Source organism: Anolis carolinensis, chromosome 2 (genome assembly GCF_035594765.1).
Source record: "Anolis carolinensis isolate JA03-04 chromosome 2, rAnoCar3.1.pri, whole genome shotgun sequence".
NCBI classification, from domain to species: Eukaryota; Metazoa; Chordata; class Lepidosauria; order Squamata; family Dactyloidae; genus Anolis; species Anolis carolinensis.
In genome coordinates this window covers 292,182,513-292,198,132 of record NC_085842.1, presented here as the reverse complement: position 1 = coordinate 292,198,132, position 15,620 = coordinate 292,182,513, and the positions used below count along the sequence as shown (strand labels likewise).

General features: G+C 43.1%; 1 protein-coding gene across 1 annotated transcript in view; it reads right to left on the bottom strand.

Annotated features, from left to right (window-relative positions):
* trim23 (tripartite motif containing 23) overlaps nt 1–15,474 on the bottom strand; it is a 41,658-nt gene extending 26,184 nt beyond the window's left edge. The window contains exons 1-2 of the mRNA XM_003216322.4: nt 15,318–15,474; nt 10,539–10,701 (exon numbers count right to left, since the gene is read on the bottom strand). Coding sequence (XP_003216370.1) covers nt 10,539–10,701; nt 15,318–15,410 — 256 coding nt within the window. The 5' untranslated portion in view covers nt 15,411–15,474. The remainder of the gene's footprint in view (nt 1–10,538; nt 10,702–15,317) is intronic.
* Nucleotides 15,475–15,620: the final 146 nt, after the last annotated feature.

Below are 15,620 nucleotides of genomic sequence, written 5' to 3'. Positions count from 1 at the left end.
AAAAAACCTTCCTTGCAAGCATCTGCAAAACAAAAGAGCGATCGAGGAAGATCGTGCGGAAAGCTGAGCGCACCATTTGACAGCTGAGAGAAGGGAAGCCAGCCTGGTTCAGGACGCAAGCCAGGCGGGAATCTTGGGTGGGGGAGGGCTTTTCAAACACTTTTATCACTATGATAACTACCTAGATTTCAGTGGGGATTATGGTGAGAATTAGTATTTGGGTCTGGCTTTCAACTGAATATGGTAAATGTTTTCTCCTATACTTTGTTTATTTTTAATTCCAAAACGTCATGAACTTTCTGGATAGCCCTTGTAAATAAACTTATTGTTATCATTATCATTATTCCACTATAGATATAGCAAAAATGGTTATTTTGGGTTCACATTATGCTTAGTATATGCATATATTTCAGAGTTTTAATAAATATATTGTGGATAGTTTATTTCTCCATATTTTCATATTATGTCTCCAGTATCCTACTTCAAAACAAATGCCAATATTAATTAGGCCTCTACTAATATATTACAGCAAATACAGAAGTTATTCAATATTAATTGACAGGCTACTCATATCAATACATACATTACTATGAAGGCCACATCTGCAAGAATATAGGGTTTCACAGATATTCTATGAAACTAATGATATGAATTTCAAAACACAGTTTGGCAGCCTCTCTTCAGAAAAGGCATCTAACAGCGGCAACTGTGCAGATCAGAAACAAAATGGCATTATGGAGTCGATCCCAGACAGAATACTATGCCTATTGATTTCAGCACACCAGTCAGTGATTAAACAGATGTCCCTCTTTGATTCCTTGGTTACTAAGAACATCAGAGCCAGACTATGTGCATTACTTTCAGCAAGAAAAGATATCAAGAACAGTGCTCCTGATGATGACAATGGATCCAAACTACAAAAGGGAAGCTGTACTTGTCACAAATGAAAATACCAGAATGAGAGTACATAAGATTAAAGCTGTGAATAAATAATATCCATCATCCCTGTATTAATTTTTATTCATACTGTTGCACTCTGGCCTGGGAAGGAACACCTTTTCACCCAGCACCACACATAGTCCAGTATGAGCAGTTTATTTACAAAAAGCAATATACAAAAGGGAAAATAGGCTTTTCCCCAAAAGGCAGTCAAAAAGAATAGCAATAGTCCAAAAAATACAAAGATCAATAGTCCAAGGTAGTAAGGTACATGAAATCAATGAAGTCAGGAACATAAGCATATATCCATAAGCATAAAAACAGGACCTTTTCTAAGGCAATACTATGACAGGAACAAAGGCAAACTTGAAAGCTAAACATGTCAAGGACAGAACGCCACAAGATTCAAAGTAACAGAGTTTATTAGATTACAGAACTCAAAAATGCCCGTAAAACACAAGGGCCAGGCAGTTTTTGCCTTTAGGAGCAAAAAGGGGCAAAAGTAAATGTTCAAAAGATAAACCGGATTAAACCGGAGTTTAATCCGGGTAAAAACAAACTGCTTGCTTCAGCCTGGGTATAAACGAAACGAAAGCCAAGGAACAAAAGATACAAAGAATGCAACTAATTGGCAGCAGATTCCTCTCTGCTGCCAACACTGTGCTTAGAGTAACTTGCGTCGCTCCCCCACACACACAGCAGACAGGATCTCCAACACGAGTAAATCAGCCAAGGATTGTAGCAGTTGAGTAGACCAGTTCCGTTCCGTAGATCAAAGCCAGAAGCAGACGTTTGTAGTTTTTCCAAGTCCAAGAAGGGGGGAAGACAAGCCGTGGTCAGTTCAGTCCGAGTTCTCAAAGCAGGAGATGGCGTCCGTCAAGAAGACGACGGAAGGTCAAGCTAATAAGAGTAAGCACAGGTTTGCACAAACAAATGCCCACACAATCCCTCCCGCCGTCTGACCCTGGATTCCAATCAACTTACGTCACAGCACAGGAAAGCACACAAGTCTTCAGGGAAACGTCCCACACACACACGGATCCCAAGCGTTTGCCCAGATTACCTTGCCCAACGCAATTTGCAATTGCTCTCAAGCCCCATTTTATGCCAGTTACAAATCTTCATCACTGTCAGCTGTCCTCCTTAACCCGGGCGTTTCCTCATCACTTTCCTCGTCAGAGCTGGAACACCTCTGACTACGCCCAACAGCATCTCCAGCTGTGGATCCCGTCCCATCCCTCCAGCTAAACCATGGGTCTAATCCTGAAGGTCCCCATTCATCTTCTGTCCCATCATGGCCAGTGGCACCCACTTCCTCCCTTACCCGAGTCCAATCCATCTCATCCTCCTCTGAGCTAACCAGCCCCTCCTCCATTCTCTCCGTAAACCCTTCGAAAGACTCCTCGTCAGATGGTGCTGCAAATATGTCTCGCAGTCTTTTTCTCTCTCGCTCCTCGAGAGTATCTGACTCTCGAGGAGTCTTACGCCCACGTCTGTCAGTAACAGAGCCATGAGGCTCAATCATAACACTATCCCCTCTCACAAAGGCCTCCTCCCCCGATGGCGGAGAAGTGGCAGTGATACCCTCCGCTATAGCACCACGACGACTAGAGGTATCAAGTTTCAACAGCGAACGATGAAAGACTGGATGGACCTTTAAACTAGACGGTAAACGCAAACGAAACGCAACAGAAGAAATCTTTTTAACGATAGGAAAGGGACCCAAATACCGAGGCGCAAACTTTCCCCCAGCCTGTTTAATATGTTTGGAAGATAACCACACCAAATCCCCTTCTTCCAACTCCTCCCCTGCCTGCCTGTGGCGGTCAGCCTGAGTCTTCTGCGTTGCCTTAGCTTCCAACAGTAAGCGACGGGCAACATCATGCAATGCAGCCATTTCCGAAGAGCGGTACACAGGGTCCGAAGAGACCACATTGGTCGACGGCGCCACACCTCCCCGTGGGTGAAAACCATAAGTTAGCTCAAATGGCGTATGCTGACTAGACGTGTGCACCGCATTGTTGTAAGCAAATTCCGCCACCGGTAACCACTTTACCCAAGCCGTGGGTTGATCTAAACAAAAACAACGCAGATACTGCTCTAAGAGCCCATTAACCCGTTCCGACTGTCCATCCGTTTGCGGATGGAAAGCTGAAGACACGTTTAACTTAGTCCCCAAACACTCATGGAAGTGTTTCCAAAAGCGTGACACAAATTGCGGAGCCCTATCTGAAATAATCACCTCGGGTGCTCCGTGCAAACGATAGATGTGCTTTGTAAATAGTAAGGCCAACGTAGGGGCCGCCGGAATGGTTGAACAAGGAATAAAATGAGCCAGTTTACTAAATAAATCCACCACCACCCAAATACAAGTATAACCCCCAGACTTAGGCAAATCTGAAATAAAATCCATGGAAATGATTTGCCATGGCCTCTCCGGAACAGGTAAAGACGATAACAACCCTCTAGGGCGCCCAACAGGCGTCTTACTCTGCTGACAAACGGCGCAGCTGTCACAAAAGCGCAGAATGTCTTGCCGCATCTTTGGCCACCAGTAGCTCCTGGTGATAAGCTGTACGGTCTTGAACCTGCCAAAGTGCCCAGCCATGGGTTCGTCATGGTGGGCTCTAATCACCTCCAACCTGAGGGTCCCTACTGGTACGTAAACCTGCCCCCTACGCACCAATACCCCGTCTTGATCCTGGAGATGCGGCAGTATGGTACGGTTACCTGCAGAGAGCAGCATCAGTTGCTCCTGAGTCCACACATCATCCTTCTGAGCCTCAAGGATCTGGTCATGTAACCCAAGCTCATTATCTACAACACACAGAGAGGCAGTAGGCAAGATGGTCTGACATACTACCTGCTCATTGGTCTTAAATTCCGGCTTGCGGGATAAAGCATCGGCCCGCAAGTTTGCCTTCCCCTCCACGAACTGCACCTTGAAGTTAAACCTGGAGAAAAACAAAGCCCAGCGGATTTGACGCTGGTTTAACTTCTTTGCTGTTTGCAAGTGCTCTAAGTTCTTGTGATCAGATCTGACCACGATCTGGTGCCGTGCCCCTTCAAGCCAGTGCCGCCACACCTCAAACGCCACCTTAATCGCCAACAACTCCTTCTCCCATATGGTATAGTTCTGCTCGAAGGGTGTTAGTTGCCGCGAGTAAAATCCACAGGGACGCAAGGTCCCTGAGGAATCCTTCTGAGACAATACAGCCCCCAACGCGTAGCTAGAAGCGTCCGCTTCTACCACGAACGGTCTGTCAACATCAGGATGGGTTAGTATGTTGTCCGATTGAAAACTAGACTTTAGTTGTAGAAACGCCTCGTGAGCTTCCCGCCCCCACACAAATGGCTGTTTCTTGCGCAGAAGCTGCGTCAAAGGTACCGTGAGCTTTGCAAAATTCGGAATAAACTCCCGGTAGTAATTAGCGAAACCCAAGAACCTTTGTACATCCTTCTTAGTCTTCAGCTCCTGCCATGAGTTGACGGCGTCAACCTTATGTGGGTCCATTTTAAGTTCCCTACCTGACACTACATGACCTAGGAACTCCACTTCAGGCACATGAAAGACGCACTTGGAAGCCTTGGCGAAAAGCCCATTAGCCCGCAGTCGGTGCAGAACCTGCTTGACATGTTGACGATGTTCTTTCTCGTCCTTAGAAAAAATCAAGATATCATCCAAATAAATCACTAAAAATTGGTCAATTAGGTCCCTGAACACATCGTTCATGAACCTCTGGAATACCGCAGGAGCATTACAAAGCCCAAAAGGCATGACTCGGAACTCGTGGCATCCGAAACACGTGTTAAATGCCGTCTTCCATTCATCCCCTTCCCGTATACGGATTAAGTTATAGGCCCCCCGCAGGTCAAGCTTGGTAAAGACCTTGGCCCCTTGCACCCTTGATAACAGTTCCGAGATTAAAGGCAGCGGGTACCTATCCCGAATGGTGTATTTGTTTAGGATCCGATAATCGCAGACCAACCTAAGTTCCCCAGTCTTTTTGGCTACAAAGAATACCGGTGCCGCAGTTGGAGAACTAGATGGGCGAATAAACCCCTTGGCTAAATTTTCATCTAGAAACTCCCGCAAAGCTTGCCTTTCCGGTACAGTCAAGGCATACAGCCTCCCTGCTGGCAGTTTCGCACCTTCTGCCAACTTGATGGCGCAATCATATGGCCTGTGCGGTGGTAATTTATCCGCTTCTCTTTTACAAAATACATCAGAGAACTCCCCATACTCAGCAGGTACTCCCTCCATATCAGAATGAGTAACATTTAGAGTGCAACAGTCCTGCCTCTTTAAGATCACTTTACGTGTTGCCCAATCTACTTGTGGGTTTACTACAGCTAGCCAATCCATCCCCAGGATCACATCATATCTAGGCAAGCTCGTAATATCCCACACAAACGTTCCCGTTACTCCCTGCACCTCCCACGTTACTGCTGAGGTCTCATGGTTAACCACCCCAGTCTCCAGCAGTCTCCCATCTGCTCCTTCCACCCACACGTCGCATGCCTTGCGCACTCTAGGAATGCCATGCTTCTTAGCAAACTCAATATCTACATAGGAGACCGTAGCCCCTGAGTCCAGCAGTGCCAAAGTAGAAACAAGTTCCCTACCCCCAACAGATAATGTAATGGGTACGAAAACATGCTTCCTCCCCTCAGTTGACTGCTTGAGGAGCCCTAGTGCGTTGGACTCACGTCGCACTAGGGCTGACCTTTTCCCGAAAGCTGGGAAGGTTTCACATTACAATTTTTGGCAAAATGCCCAGCATTCCCACAGTACAAACACAAGCCCAGCTGCCTCCTACGGCTCTTTTCCTCTGTAGACAGCTTTTTAAAGACCCCAAGCTCCATGGGCTCTTCCCCCATCACCACAGGTGCCCTGGTTACATGCATGGGTGGCGCACACATTGCTTTTGAGTGTTTACGAGCCTCGAACCTTGCGTCTAAACGCAGCACCTTAGCTACTAAGGCGTCCCAGCTTTCAGCCGGCTCCAAGCGTGCTAATTCATCCTGGAGCATATCACTTAACCCGGCAGTAAATAAAAGCATGAATGCATTTTCCCCCCAATCCAGCTGGTGGCGATACAGGTTAAACTTATTTAAGTAATCCAAAACAGTCCCCTTTCCCTGTTTCAACCGATACAGAGCCCACCCAGCGTTCTCCGTGCGGAGAGGATCCCCAAAAGTATCAGTTAACAACTTTTTGAAATTATTCAAATTGTCCTTGACTGGGTCATTTCCCAAAATTAAATTAGTGGCCCATTGTCCTGCGGGACCGGTCAACAAACTCAAAATAAAGGCCACCTTGCTAGTGTCTGTAGGAAAAGCATGAGCACTGAGCTGAGAAAAATAAAGCTCCACTTGTGCCAAAAAGGTTGGCAACTTGCACCTGGTTCCGTCAAAGCGTTCAGGAGTCAAAACATGTCCTTTCACAGCCTGAGCTGTTTGGATAACGGTAAAAGCCGTTTGCAATTGGTCTACTTTGGCCCTTAACTCATCCATCGTCTTCCTGACGGGTTTATTGCTGCAATAAACTTTTTATGGGCGTTGGGCAATCTGTCAAGGACAGAACGCCACAAGATTCAAAGTAACAGAGTTTATTAGATTACAGAACTCAAAAATGCCCGTAAAACACAAGGGCCAGGCAGTTTTTGCCTTTAGGAGCAAAAAGGGGCAAAAGTAAATGTTCAAAAGATAAACCGGATTAAACCGGAGTTTAATCCGGGTAAAAACAAACTGCTTGCTTCAGCCTGGGTATAAACGAAACGAAAGCCAAGGAACAAAAGATACAAAGAATGCAACTAATTGGCAGCAGATTCCTCTCTGCTGCCAACACTGTGCTTAGAGTAACTTGCGTCGCTCCCCCACACACACAGCAGACAGGATCTCCAACACGAGTAAATCAGCCAAGGATTGTAGCAGTTGAGTAGACCAGTTCCGTTCCGTAGATCAAAGCCAGAAGCAGACGTTTGTAGTTTTTCCAAGTCCAAGAAGGGGGGAAGACAAGCCGTGGTCAGTTCAGTCCGAGTTCTCAAAGCAGGAGATGGCGTCCGTCAAGAAGACGACGGAAGGTCAAGCTAATAAGAGTAAGCACAGGTTTGCACAAACAAATGCCCACACAATCCCTCCCGCCGTCTGACCCTGGATTCCAATCAACTTACGTCACAGCACAGGAAAGCACACAAGTCTTCAGGGAAACGTCCCACACACACACGGATCCCAAGCGTTTGCCCAGATTACCTTGCCCAACGCAATTTGCAATTGCTCTCAAGCCCCATTTTATGCCAGTTACAAATCTTCATCACTGTCAGCTGTCCTCCTTAACCCGGGCGTTTCCTCATCACTTTCCTCGTCAGAGCTGGAACACCTCTGACTACGCCCAACAGCATCTCCAGCTGTGGATCCCGTCCCATCCCTCCAGCTAAACCATGGGTCTAATCCTGAAGGTCCCCATTCATCTTCTGTCCCATCATGGCCAGTGGCACCCACTTCCTCCCTTACCCGAGTCCAATCCATCTCATCCTCCTCTGAGCTAACCAGCCCCTCCTCCATTCTCTCCGTAAACCCTTCGAAAGACTCCTCGTCAGATGGTGCTGCAAATATGTCTCGCAGTCTTTTTCTCTCTCGCTCCTCGAGAGTATCTGACTCTCGAGGAGTCTTACGCCCACGTCTGTCAGTAACAGAGCCATGAGGCTCAATCATAACAAAACATAAACTTGATTTTAATGCAATGTTGTTTGCTCTGAAGAGACCAGGAAAATATCACTCAATTTAAGCTCAAACCTGACCATGAAGCCATGAGATCATCCCATCGGCACCTGGGTTTCAAAGACTGCTTCTGACAAAGTCTTTCTAACTTTCTAATTAACCTTTCGCTATCTCCCAGCAAAGCCCTAATCTCATATCTCGGGGTAATTCCCAATTTTTTGAAGGCTGAGAAGGCCAAGAAGGTCGATTCTCAAGAGCTGTCGGCCCTGCTTTCTGATTTACAGCCTGCATTTCTGTCTGAGATTTAGCCTGGTCACACACAAACTCAGTGAAAAATCAATTATTCCCCTCATCCTCCGAGGCAGAATCCTCAGCATTCCCAGCATCAGGCTGCTGAGCCGCAACACATACTCTACCAGACCACTCTCTCCAGCATTGCATACTTTGGTTCTGCTTTCTGAACCCCACCGCCATACATTTATGTTCAATCAACACTCCATATTCATGGTGTCCATCATCCAAGGCTGGAAAATATTCCACCTGCCCAAAAAAAGCAAACTTTGATTCTGCCATTTTATATAAAGGATGCCATTTTACTATGCTATTGCCTTTAATGGGACTTGAGCATCTACGATATTTGATGTCCACTGGGGGTCCTGGAACCAAACTCCAGCAAATGCAAAGGGCCCACTGTATTTCAGATTTGGGGGTAAATTAGTAAACCGCTTCTGCACACATAAGTAGACATATTTTTGAACAAAGACAAATTATCAGGAATCAACATACATTTATTTATGTTTATTTCGTGTCAAAAGCAGTGCATAAATAAATAAGTTTAAAATTGATAAAATAAAGGGATCACAAACAGCTAAATAGTTTTAGACCAAAAACGGACAACAGCGACTGTTGCCCATTTTTGGCAGCCTCTCTTCAGAAAAGGTATCTAACAGCGGCAACTGTGCAGATCAGAAACAAAACGGCATTATGGAGTCAATCCCAGACGGAATACTATGCCTATTGGTTTCAACACACTTGCCAGAGATTCCTTGCCTAATCTACTGGAAGAAGTTTATACTTGTTAACCAAGTGACTTTTTTCCAGACTGAAAATAAACTGAGAAAAATGCTAAAACCCTAAAAATAAAACAGAAACTGTCTAGAGACTGAGGCCTAGTTTTGAAGGAGCATATTTTTTGGTACAGAGGACTCTACAACCTATTTAAAAGGTTCCTATTGCATTTTCTACTAGCACAGTGCAAAATAGTGCCAGTGAAAATGGATTTGTACCATCATCTTCAAAAGAAGAGAATAAACCTCTCACAGAAGTAGTCATTACACACATCTGCAGCTTTCTCAGTAACTTTCCTCTTTACATTTAAACAACCTATAAAAGAGAAGTTACATATTGCAAACATTTAAAGACAAATATACCAATATAATTTCCATATAAAGATTTGAATTATTTTTAACAGAATATATAAACCAAATTATATGTTCTCATTTTCCTTGACCAAATATTTAAGTGAAAATATATATGGACTGTGGGAACAATAACATTTACTATATATTAGGGAAATATTATGAGATCAAGGTCTTATTTAGGTCATAGGAAAAATTTCCAGTTAAAACATTCTCTAGGAAAATCTATGCCTTCCTACTAAACCCAGCACCACCACCATCAAACTAGGAAGTATCTAATTAAGTATTGTTTCCTGTTTTATCTGAATTAGGAACCTTGCATACCAAGAAGAGAGGAGAGATACAGTTGTGCCTGAAATCAAAAGTCAAACACACATTTTGTAGTTAAAATATGACTGCCGGAACCTGAGTATTGAAAAAAATAAGGACACAATACAAAAAAATCTAGCGCATTCTTAGAAATGTTGACAGAAATAGATAATGATGAGAAGCAGCCAAACCATGGCTCAAAACCACACACCTGTGAGGACGTTAAGTTAAAATACCACCAAGAAAGCCTAGAATGGATTTGCAAAAAATCCCTCACCAACCTTATCCATTAATTTTTCACTTAAACCAAAGCAATGGTATTATTGCCTGAAATTTGCTTTAAATAAAACTGTGAATCTATCACAGTAGGAACATGTCATTTTCTCCTTTGTTACTCTCTATACTTCCAAATGCATGGATGGCTTTGCAGAAAATATGATTAAGCTCCTCTTCCATAAGAAACACAACCTCATTTATATCAACTTTCTTCTAATCTAACTCTGCCACCAGTGATAACGCATTACTATGAGCAGCAGGCTATGTCTTGACCACAGATGCTTTCTTTACAAGGCTAGAAACATATTTAGGAAATATGCAGTTGAAATAGTTTAGTGATCTATGGAACTTGCTCAAAGAAACAAACCTTTCGTGCCTGGTTAAGTTGACCACAGAGAAAATTCTGTTGCTGAACTCAGTGACTTTTACATCCTGGGTTTAATTTTAAAGCTTATCCAACCACCCTTACCAAAGGTCTGCCGAAATCTGAGAACATTTGTCAATGAATTCAGTGCCATAGAAGTCTGACAATCTCCAGAACGAGGTCATCCTTCACTAAACTAAAATCTTCCACAACTTTTGTAGCACACAGAAGGGCTACTATTTTTGAATGGCAGTCAAAATTCTTGAGTTACCTTCCAACCAATATGGGTTTGTTTCTAAAGCTAAGTTTGCGTTACTAAAATAAACTTAATTACAATTACAATGTTTTAATATAATTTAAATATACCTCTGTCTAGAACAATACAATGCACAATAAGCTATATGAATAAAGATAAAACATAATTATATCTAGATTTACTAAATTTCAGAATTTTGGTGCCGCAATATGATTATTTCAATGTTAATGTTATTACTGTTTCAGTGCCTTACCCAACTCTGTAACCTGCCGATCAAAAGGACATCGAACTGCTCTGCCATGGAGAGGAAGTCGAGTGAGGCAGTCATGACAAACAGTATGGCCACACAGAAGCAGTCTAGGAACTTTGTCTCCTTGCAATGAGAATACATCTTCACAGACTCCACATTCCAGAACCTAAAAGTTACAAAGGAATACAGGCATACCTCAGTTAACAAAGTAGGCATGCTCTTAGGCATTACCTCTTTAACAGAAAGTTTGATACCAGAGGTAGAAAAATCAGGGAAAGAATAGCCTAAAGCAGAATCCCATTCTTTCTCAGTTCAGGTTTTATTACATTTTTTTTTATACTGCAGATACATTGCTGTAATGCAGTATCTAAAGTCTGTGTTTCTTCAGACATCCTCCAGTGCTGCTATAAATATCCCAGAGTCATGGAGGAAAAGAGAATCTGGATGGACATTTACTTTATATTCTGCCTTTCTGCCATCATGAAATTCAAGGCAGCATAAAAATAATTTCTATACAGTAGTCTCACTCTCAGAGGTTTCATTAACTGACTATGCCTATATGTTCAATTTTAACCAATACAAAAGTCAACATAACGTATGGCCAAGAAATGCCACTACAGGTAGACTGAGGATCCATTTTAATCTTTCATAGGCCAACACGTTCTCTACAGCCCAAACATGTACTATCAATATGTCATGTCAAATGTAGATTTAAATCCTATTGTTAGTTCCAGGTAGATTGCACCCACTGAATCAATTGCTGGGTGGTAAATCAGCACTCATGGAAATAGCATTCATTCTACTGAGATGAACAAATTGATTTAAATTGGTCTCTGGGTGCTTCCACCTCCAAGCAGGAGAAAAATCACTTTAGATCAGTGATTCTCAAATTCTGGTCCTCCAGGTGTTTTGGACTTCAACTCCCAGAAACTGCATCCAGCCTGACCAATGGTCAAACATTCTGAGAACTGAAGTCTAAAACACCTGGACCACCATTTGGGAATCATTGCATTAGATAAATGATCCATAGACAAATCTCTAAATAAAGAGACTAGATTCATGCCTTTCACTGGTATTTACACTGAATCCCACTATGTTTTAAACAGTCTGAAATTGTACAAACATTTTCAACGTAGTGCTATCACTGCATCTGTTGATGTGTTGTGTGATTCAACTGCATTGCCACTCCATTTTAGGACAGGCAAAACTTTACACTGGAAGCAGTTTGACAAGCAGAATGCAAACAAAAGATAATGTGATTCATCATTGCATCTTCATACTTTAAAAAGGTTCCCCTACTAAATTTCTGCCTATTACACGTTTAAAAGTACAAGAGATTTGCCAAAGCTGAATACTGACACATTTCACTCCTCTATTCTTGTCCCACTGACACATTCAGAAACAAAACTGTAAAACAAAACCCCCACATAACATCATATTACATTGAACATAGTTAGGGGTGAAGAAAGGGCAATACAAATTGAGTATCTCTTAATCTGAACACAGAAATCCAAAATTATTGACATGCCTAGCTGAGAGAGGTACCATCTATGCTGATTGTTTAATGCCGTTTCAAACCAGTATTGAAGAAAGTGATTACAAAGGAAATACTGGAACCAGACTAAGGCCTGGATGGTGTGATTACCCAAATCACAGGACACTGATGAACATTAAGGATTTTCTTCGTGAGTATTTGTTGTTTGGCCACTGCAGTTTGAAGCTAGCTTTGAACTGCATTAAATGATCAGTGTAGATGGGGCCAGAGCTACACCTTGTCTTTTTGACGGTTCTGTGTACAGGCAGTCCCTGAGTTACAAACATCTGACTTATGGCTCATAGTTAAGAAAGTGAGGGGGGGGGGGCAACGGGAAGTGAGAGAAATCTATCCCTAGGAAAGGAAATGCACTCCTGAAGGCGCTATCATGGGGAAAAGGTGTCTCCCCTGAAGTTTTATCACCAATCATTGTTTCCACAAGAAGCCCCCTTTTTAAAATCCATTTATCACACGGATAAAAAATGAGGGAAAATCTTCTGAACAGGGGCACAGAGAGTAAAATAAACACCACAAACCAACAGAACCTATCTTTGTAATTTGAGGACTGCTTGTATACACATTTTATTTCATTAACAAATTTTAAAAAATATTGTGTACAAAAATACCTTCATGCTATGTATATAAGGCATGTATGATGCATAAACGAATTTCATGTTTTGACTTGAACCCCATCGCAGTCCCCAAATTACGAACAGGATAGGTTCTGTAGGTTTGTGATATTTGTTTTGTGGTCTGTGCCCCTTGTTTAGCAGACTTTGCCTCACTTTATGTCCCTATAATAATTGGATTTTGATAAAGTTTCAGTGGAGACAGCTTTTTCTCCATGACAATTCTTTCAGGAGTGAATTTCCCTTCCAAGGGGTAGATTTCTCTAATTCCCTGTTGTTGTTATTATTATTTTTATTATTATCTTTATTTATTTATTTATTTATATCACACTTTTTCTCTTCATACAGAGACTCAAAGTGGCTCACAACTAAAAGCATTTCATTACAACTTAAAATATACAAATATTAAAACAGTATTAAACATTAATATTAAAACAATCCAGGTTAAAACCATAAAAGCATATAAAACTAAATCACAAAAGCACAACAGCCCTTGATGGTCTCAAACACCTTCATCTTTAATAACCTGCCAGAATAGGTAGGTTTTAGCCTGCCTCCGGAAGTGGCTATTCTGGCTTCCCTGGGCAGGAAGTTTAAGTCGTGGAGCAGTGACGATTTTGTTGCCTCACACCGTTCTTAACTATGAGTCGTTTGCAAGTTAGATGCTTGTAATTCAGGGACAGCCTGTATATGCAAATACAAGTAATCTAAAACCCGGAAAAACCCAAATCCTTCTGGTCCCAAGCATTCTGGATAAGTGACACTCAAGCTGAATAAACAATTGCAGGGGAGGCAAGCAATCACTTGTGCTAGGCCACAGGGTGCATCTACACTGCCGAATTAATGCAGTTTGACATCACTTTAACTGCTATGACAAGTCGCTTGACTATGGAGAGAAAAAGCGAGATATAAATAAATATAATAATAACAATAATAATAACTGCTTGACTATCAAGCAAAAAGTGGGCGGCAGAAATAATATCATACGAAAGCTGACTGGCACAACCTGGAGATCACATTCAGATACAGTGAAGACATCTGCCTTTGCCCTTTGCAACTCTGCTGCTACTGTGTTTCCCCGAAAATAAGACAGTGTCTTATATTAATTTTTGCTCCCAAAGATGCTCTAGGTCTTATTTTCAGGGGATGTCTTATTTTTCCATGAGTAATCCACATTTATTATATACTGTACAGTAGTTGTCATCACAAACCAGCATAACCAGACAAACTGTGAATCCTATCAAGAATTTCTTGTTACTACCATTATTTCCATTTACAACACTCTATGGTACGTTCATTTACCGATCCTGCATGCTCTGGTGTTCTGTTTGGCGGGCATGCTTCCAAACAAAAACTTTGCTAGGTCTTACTTTCAAGGGAGGCCTTATATTTAGCAATTCAGCAAAACCTCTACTAGGTCTTATTTTAGGGGAAACAGGGTAAATAATACACATGCCCAGTGTGGAACACATCTCACCACATTAGAACAGTGGATGTGGCTCTTAATGAGACATGCCGCATTATCACAGGATGTCTATACCCCAAACCACCAGAGAAATTATACTGTTTAGCTGGCATTGCACCACCTGACATCCACTGGGAAATAGCAACCAGTAACGAAAAGAACAAGGCTGTGACACTTCCAACCCATCCCCTATTTGGATATCAGCCAGCACGCTAACGCCTTAAATCAAGAAATAGTTTTCTAAGATCTACAGAGACACTCGTAGAAACACCTCAGCAAGCAAGAGTCCAAAAGTGGCAGACTAAAACCTGGAACCTCAAGCCATGACTAATACTGAATGAGAGACTCCCTTCTAGACATGCAGGGGACTGGGTGACTTGGAAGGTGCTGAACATTGCGCTCTGACACCACGAGATGCCGAGCCAAGCTGAAGAAATGGGGCCACAAAGTGGAGTCCATGACATGCATGTGTGGAGAAGAGCAGACCACAGACCACTTATTACAATGCAGTCTGAGCCCTGCCACATGCACAATGGAGGACCTTCTTACAGCAACACCAGAGGCACTCCAAGTGTCCAGCTACTGGTCAAAGGACATTTAGTATAATGCCAAGTTTTTGTGTTTTTAAGTACATTACAACTACACCCCCGGTTCGCTTCTGACACAATGAATAAATAAGCTGCTATGACCCAGGCCCCTTCCACACAGCTGTATAAAAGCGCCCCATTCTGCTTTGAACCAGGCTATATAGTAGTGTGGACCCATAACCCAGTTTAAAGATGATATTGTAAAATGATCTGCCTTGCTAATCTGGGCTATATGGCTGTGTGCTATAGGAAACTGTAGTTTGGTGAGGCACCCACTCTCTTTGGGGGACAAGGCCTTGCAAAACTACAACTCCCAGGATCCCATAACATTGAGCCATGGCAGTTAAAGTCAAAACGGCATTAAGATAAAAGCGTAGATGCACCCATAGTCGACCAGATAATCGATCCACAGAAGGATAACATTCTTTGAAGGACTACTGTAGAAAAATTTGCGGCCCTCTCTACAGCCGTAGAGTTTCACGGCCTCTCCCATCTCCAAAGGCGGTGAGCCACGGAGGTGTCCCGTCCCGCGTCCTCAACGCCCATCCGCTCGCTCTCCTTCCTCACCTTCACCACCGGCCCACCCGGACTCCGGCCCGGCCTGCTCCCGGCATCTATCCCTGCGCCAGACCCGACCTTGTTTACACCTAGCGCCGCCATCTTGGAAAGGGAAGAATAAAGCCAAGCAGCAGCAACAGCATCCGCCCCCTCCGCGCTCTCTCCGCCCACAGCGTAGTTTCCCTGGAAACAGCGGGGCGACTCTACGCGCCGACGTCACACCAATGAGAGCTGTACGTTAGTAACGTCGAAGAATTTCATACGCCTATGGCTTCCTATTGCACTGCGCATGTCAGCATCGACGTCACTCTT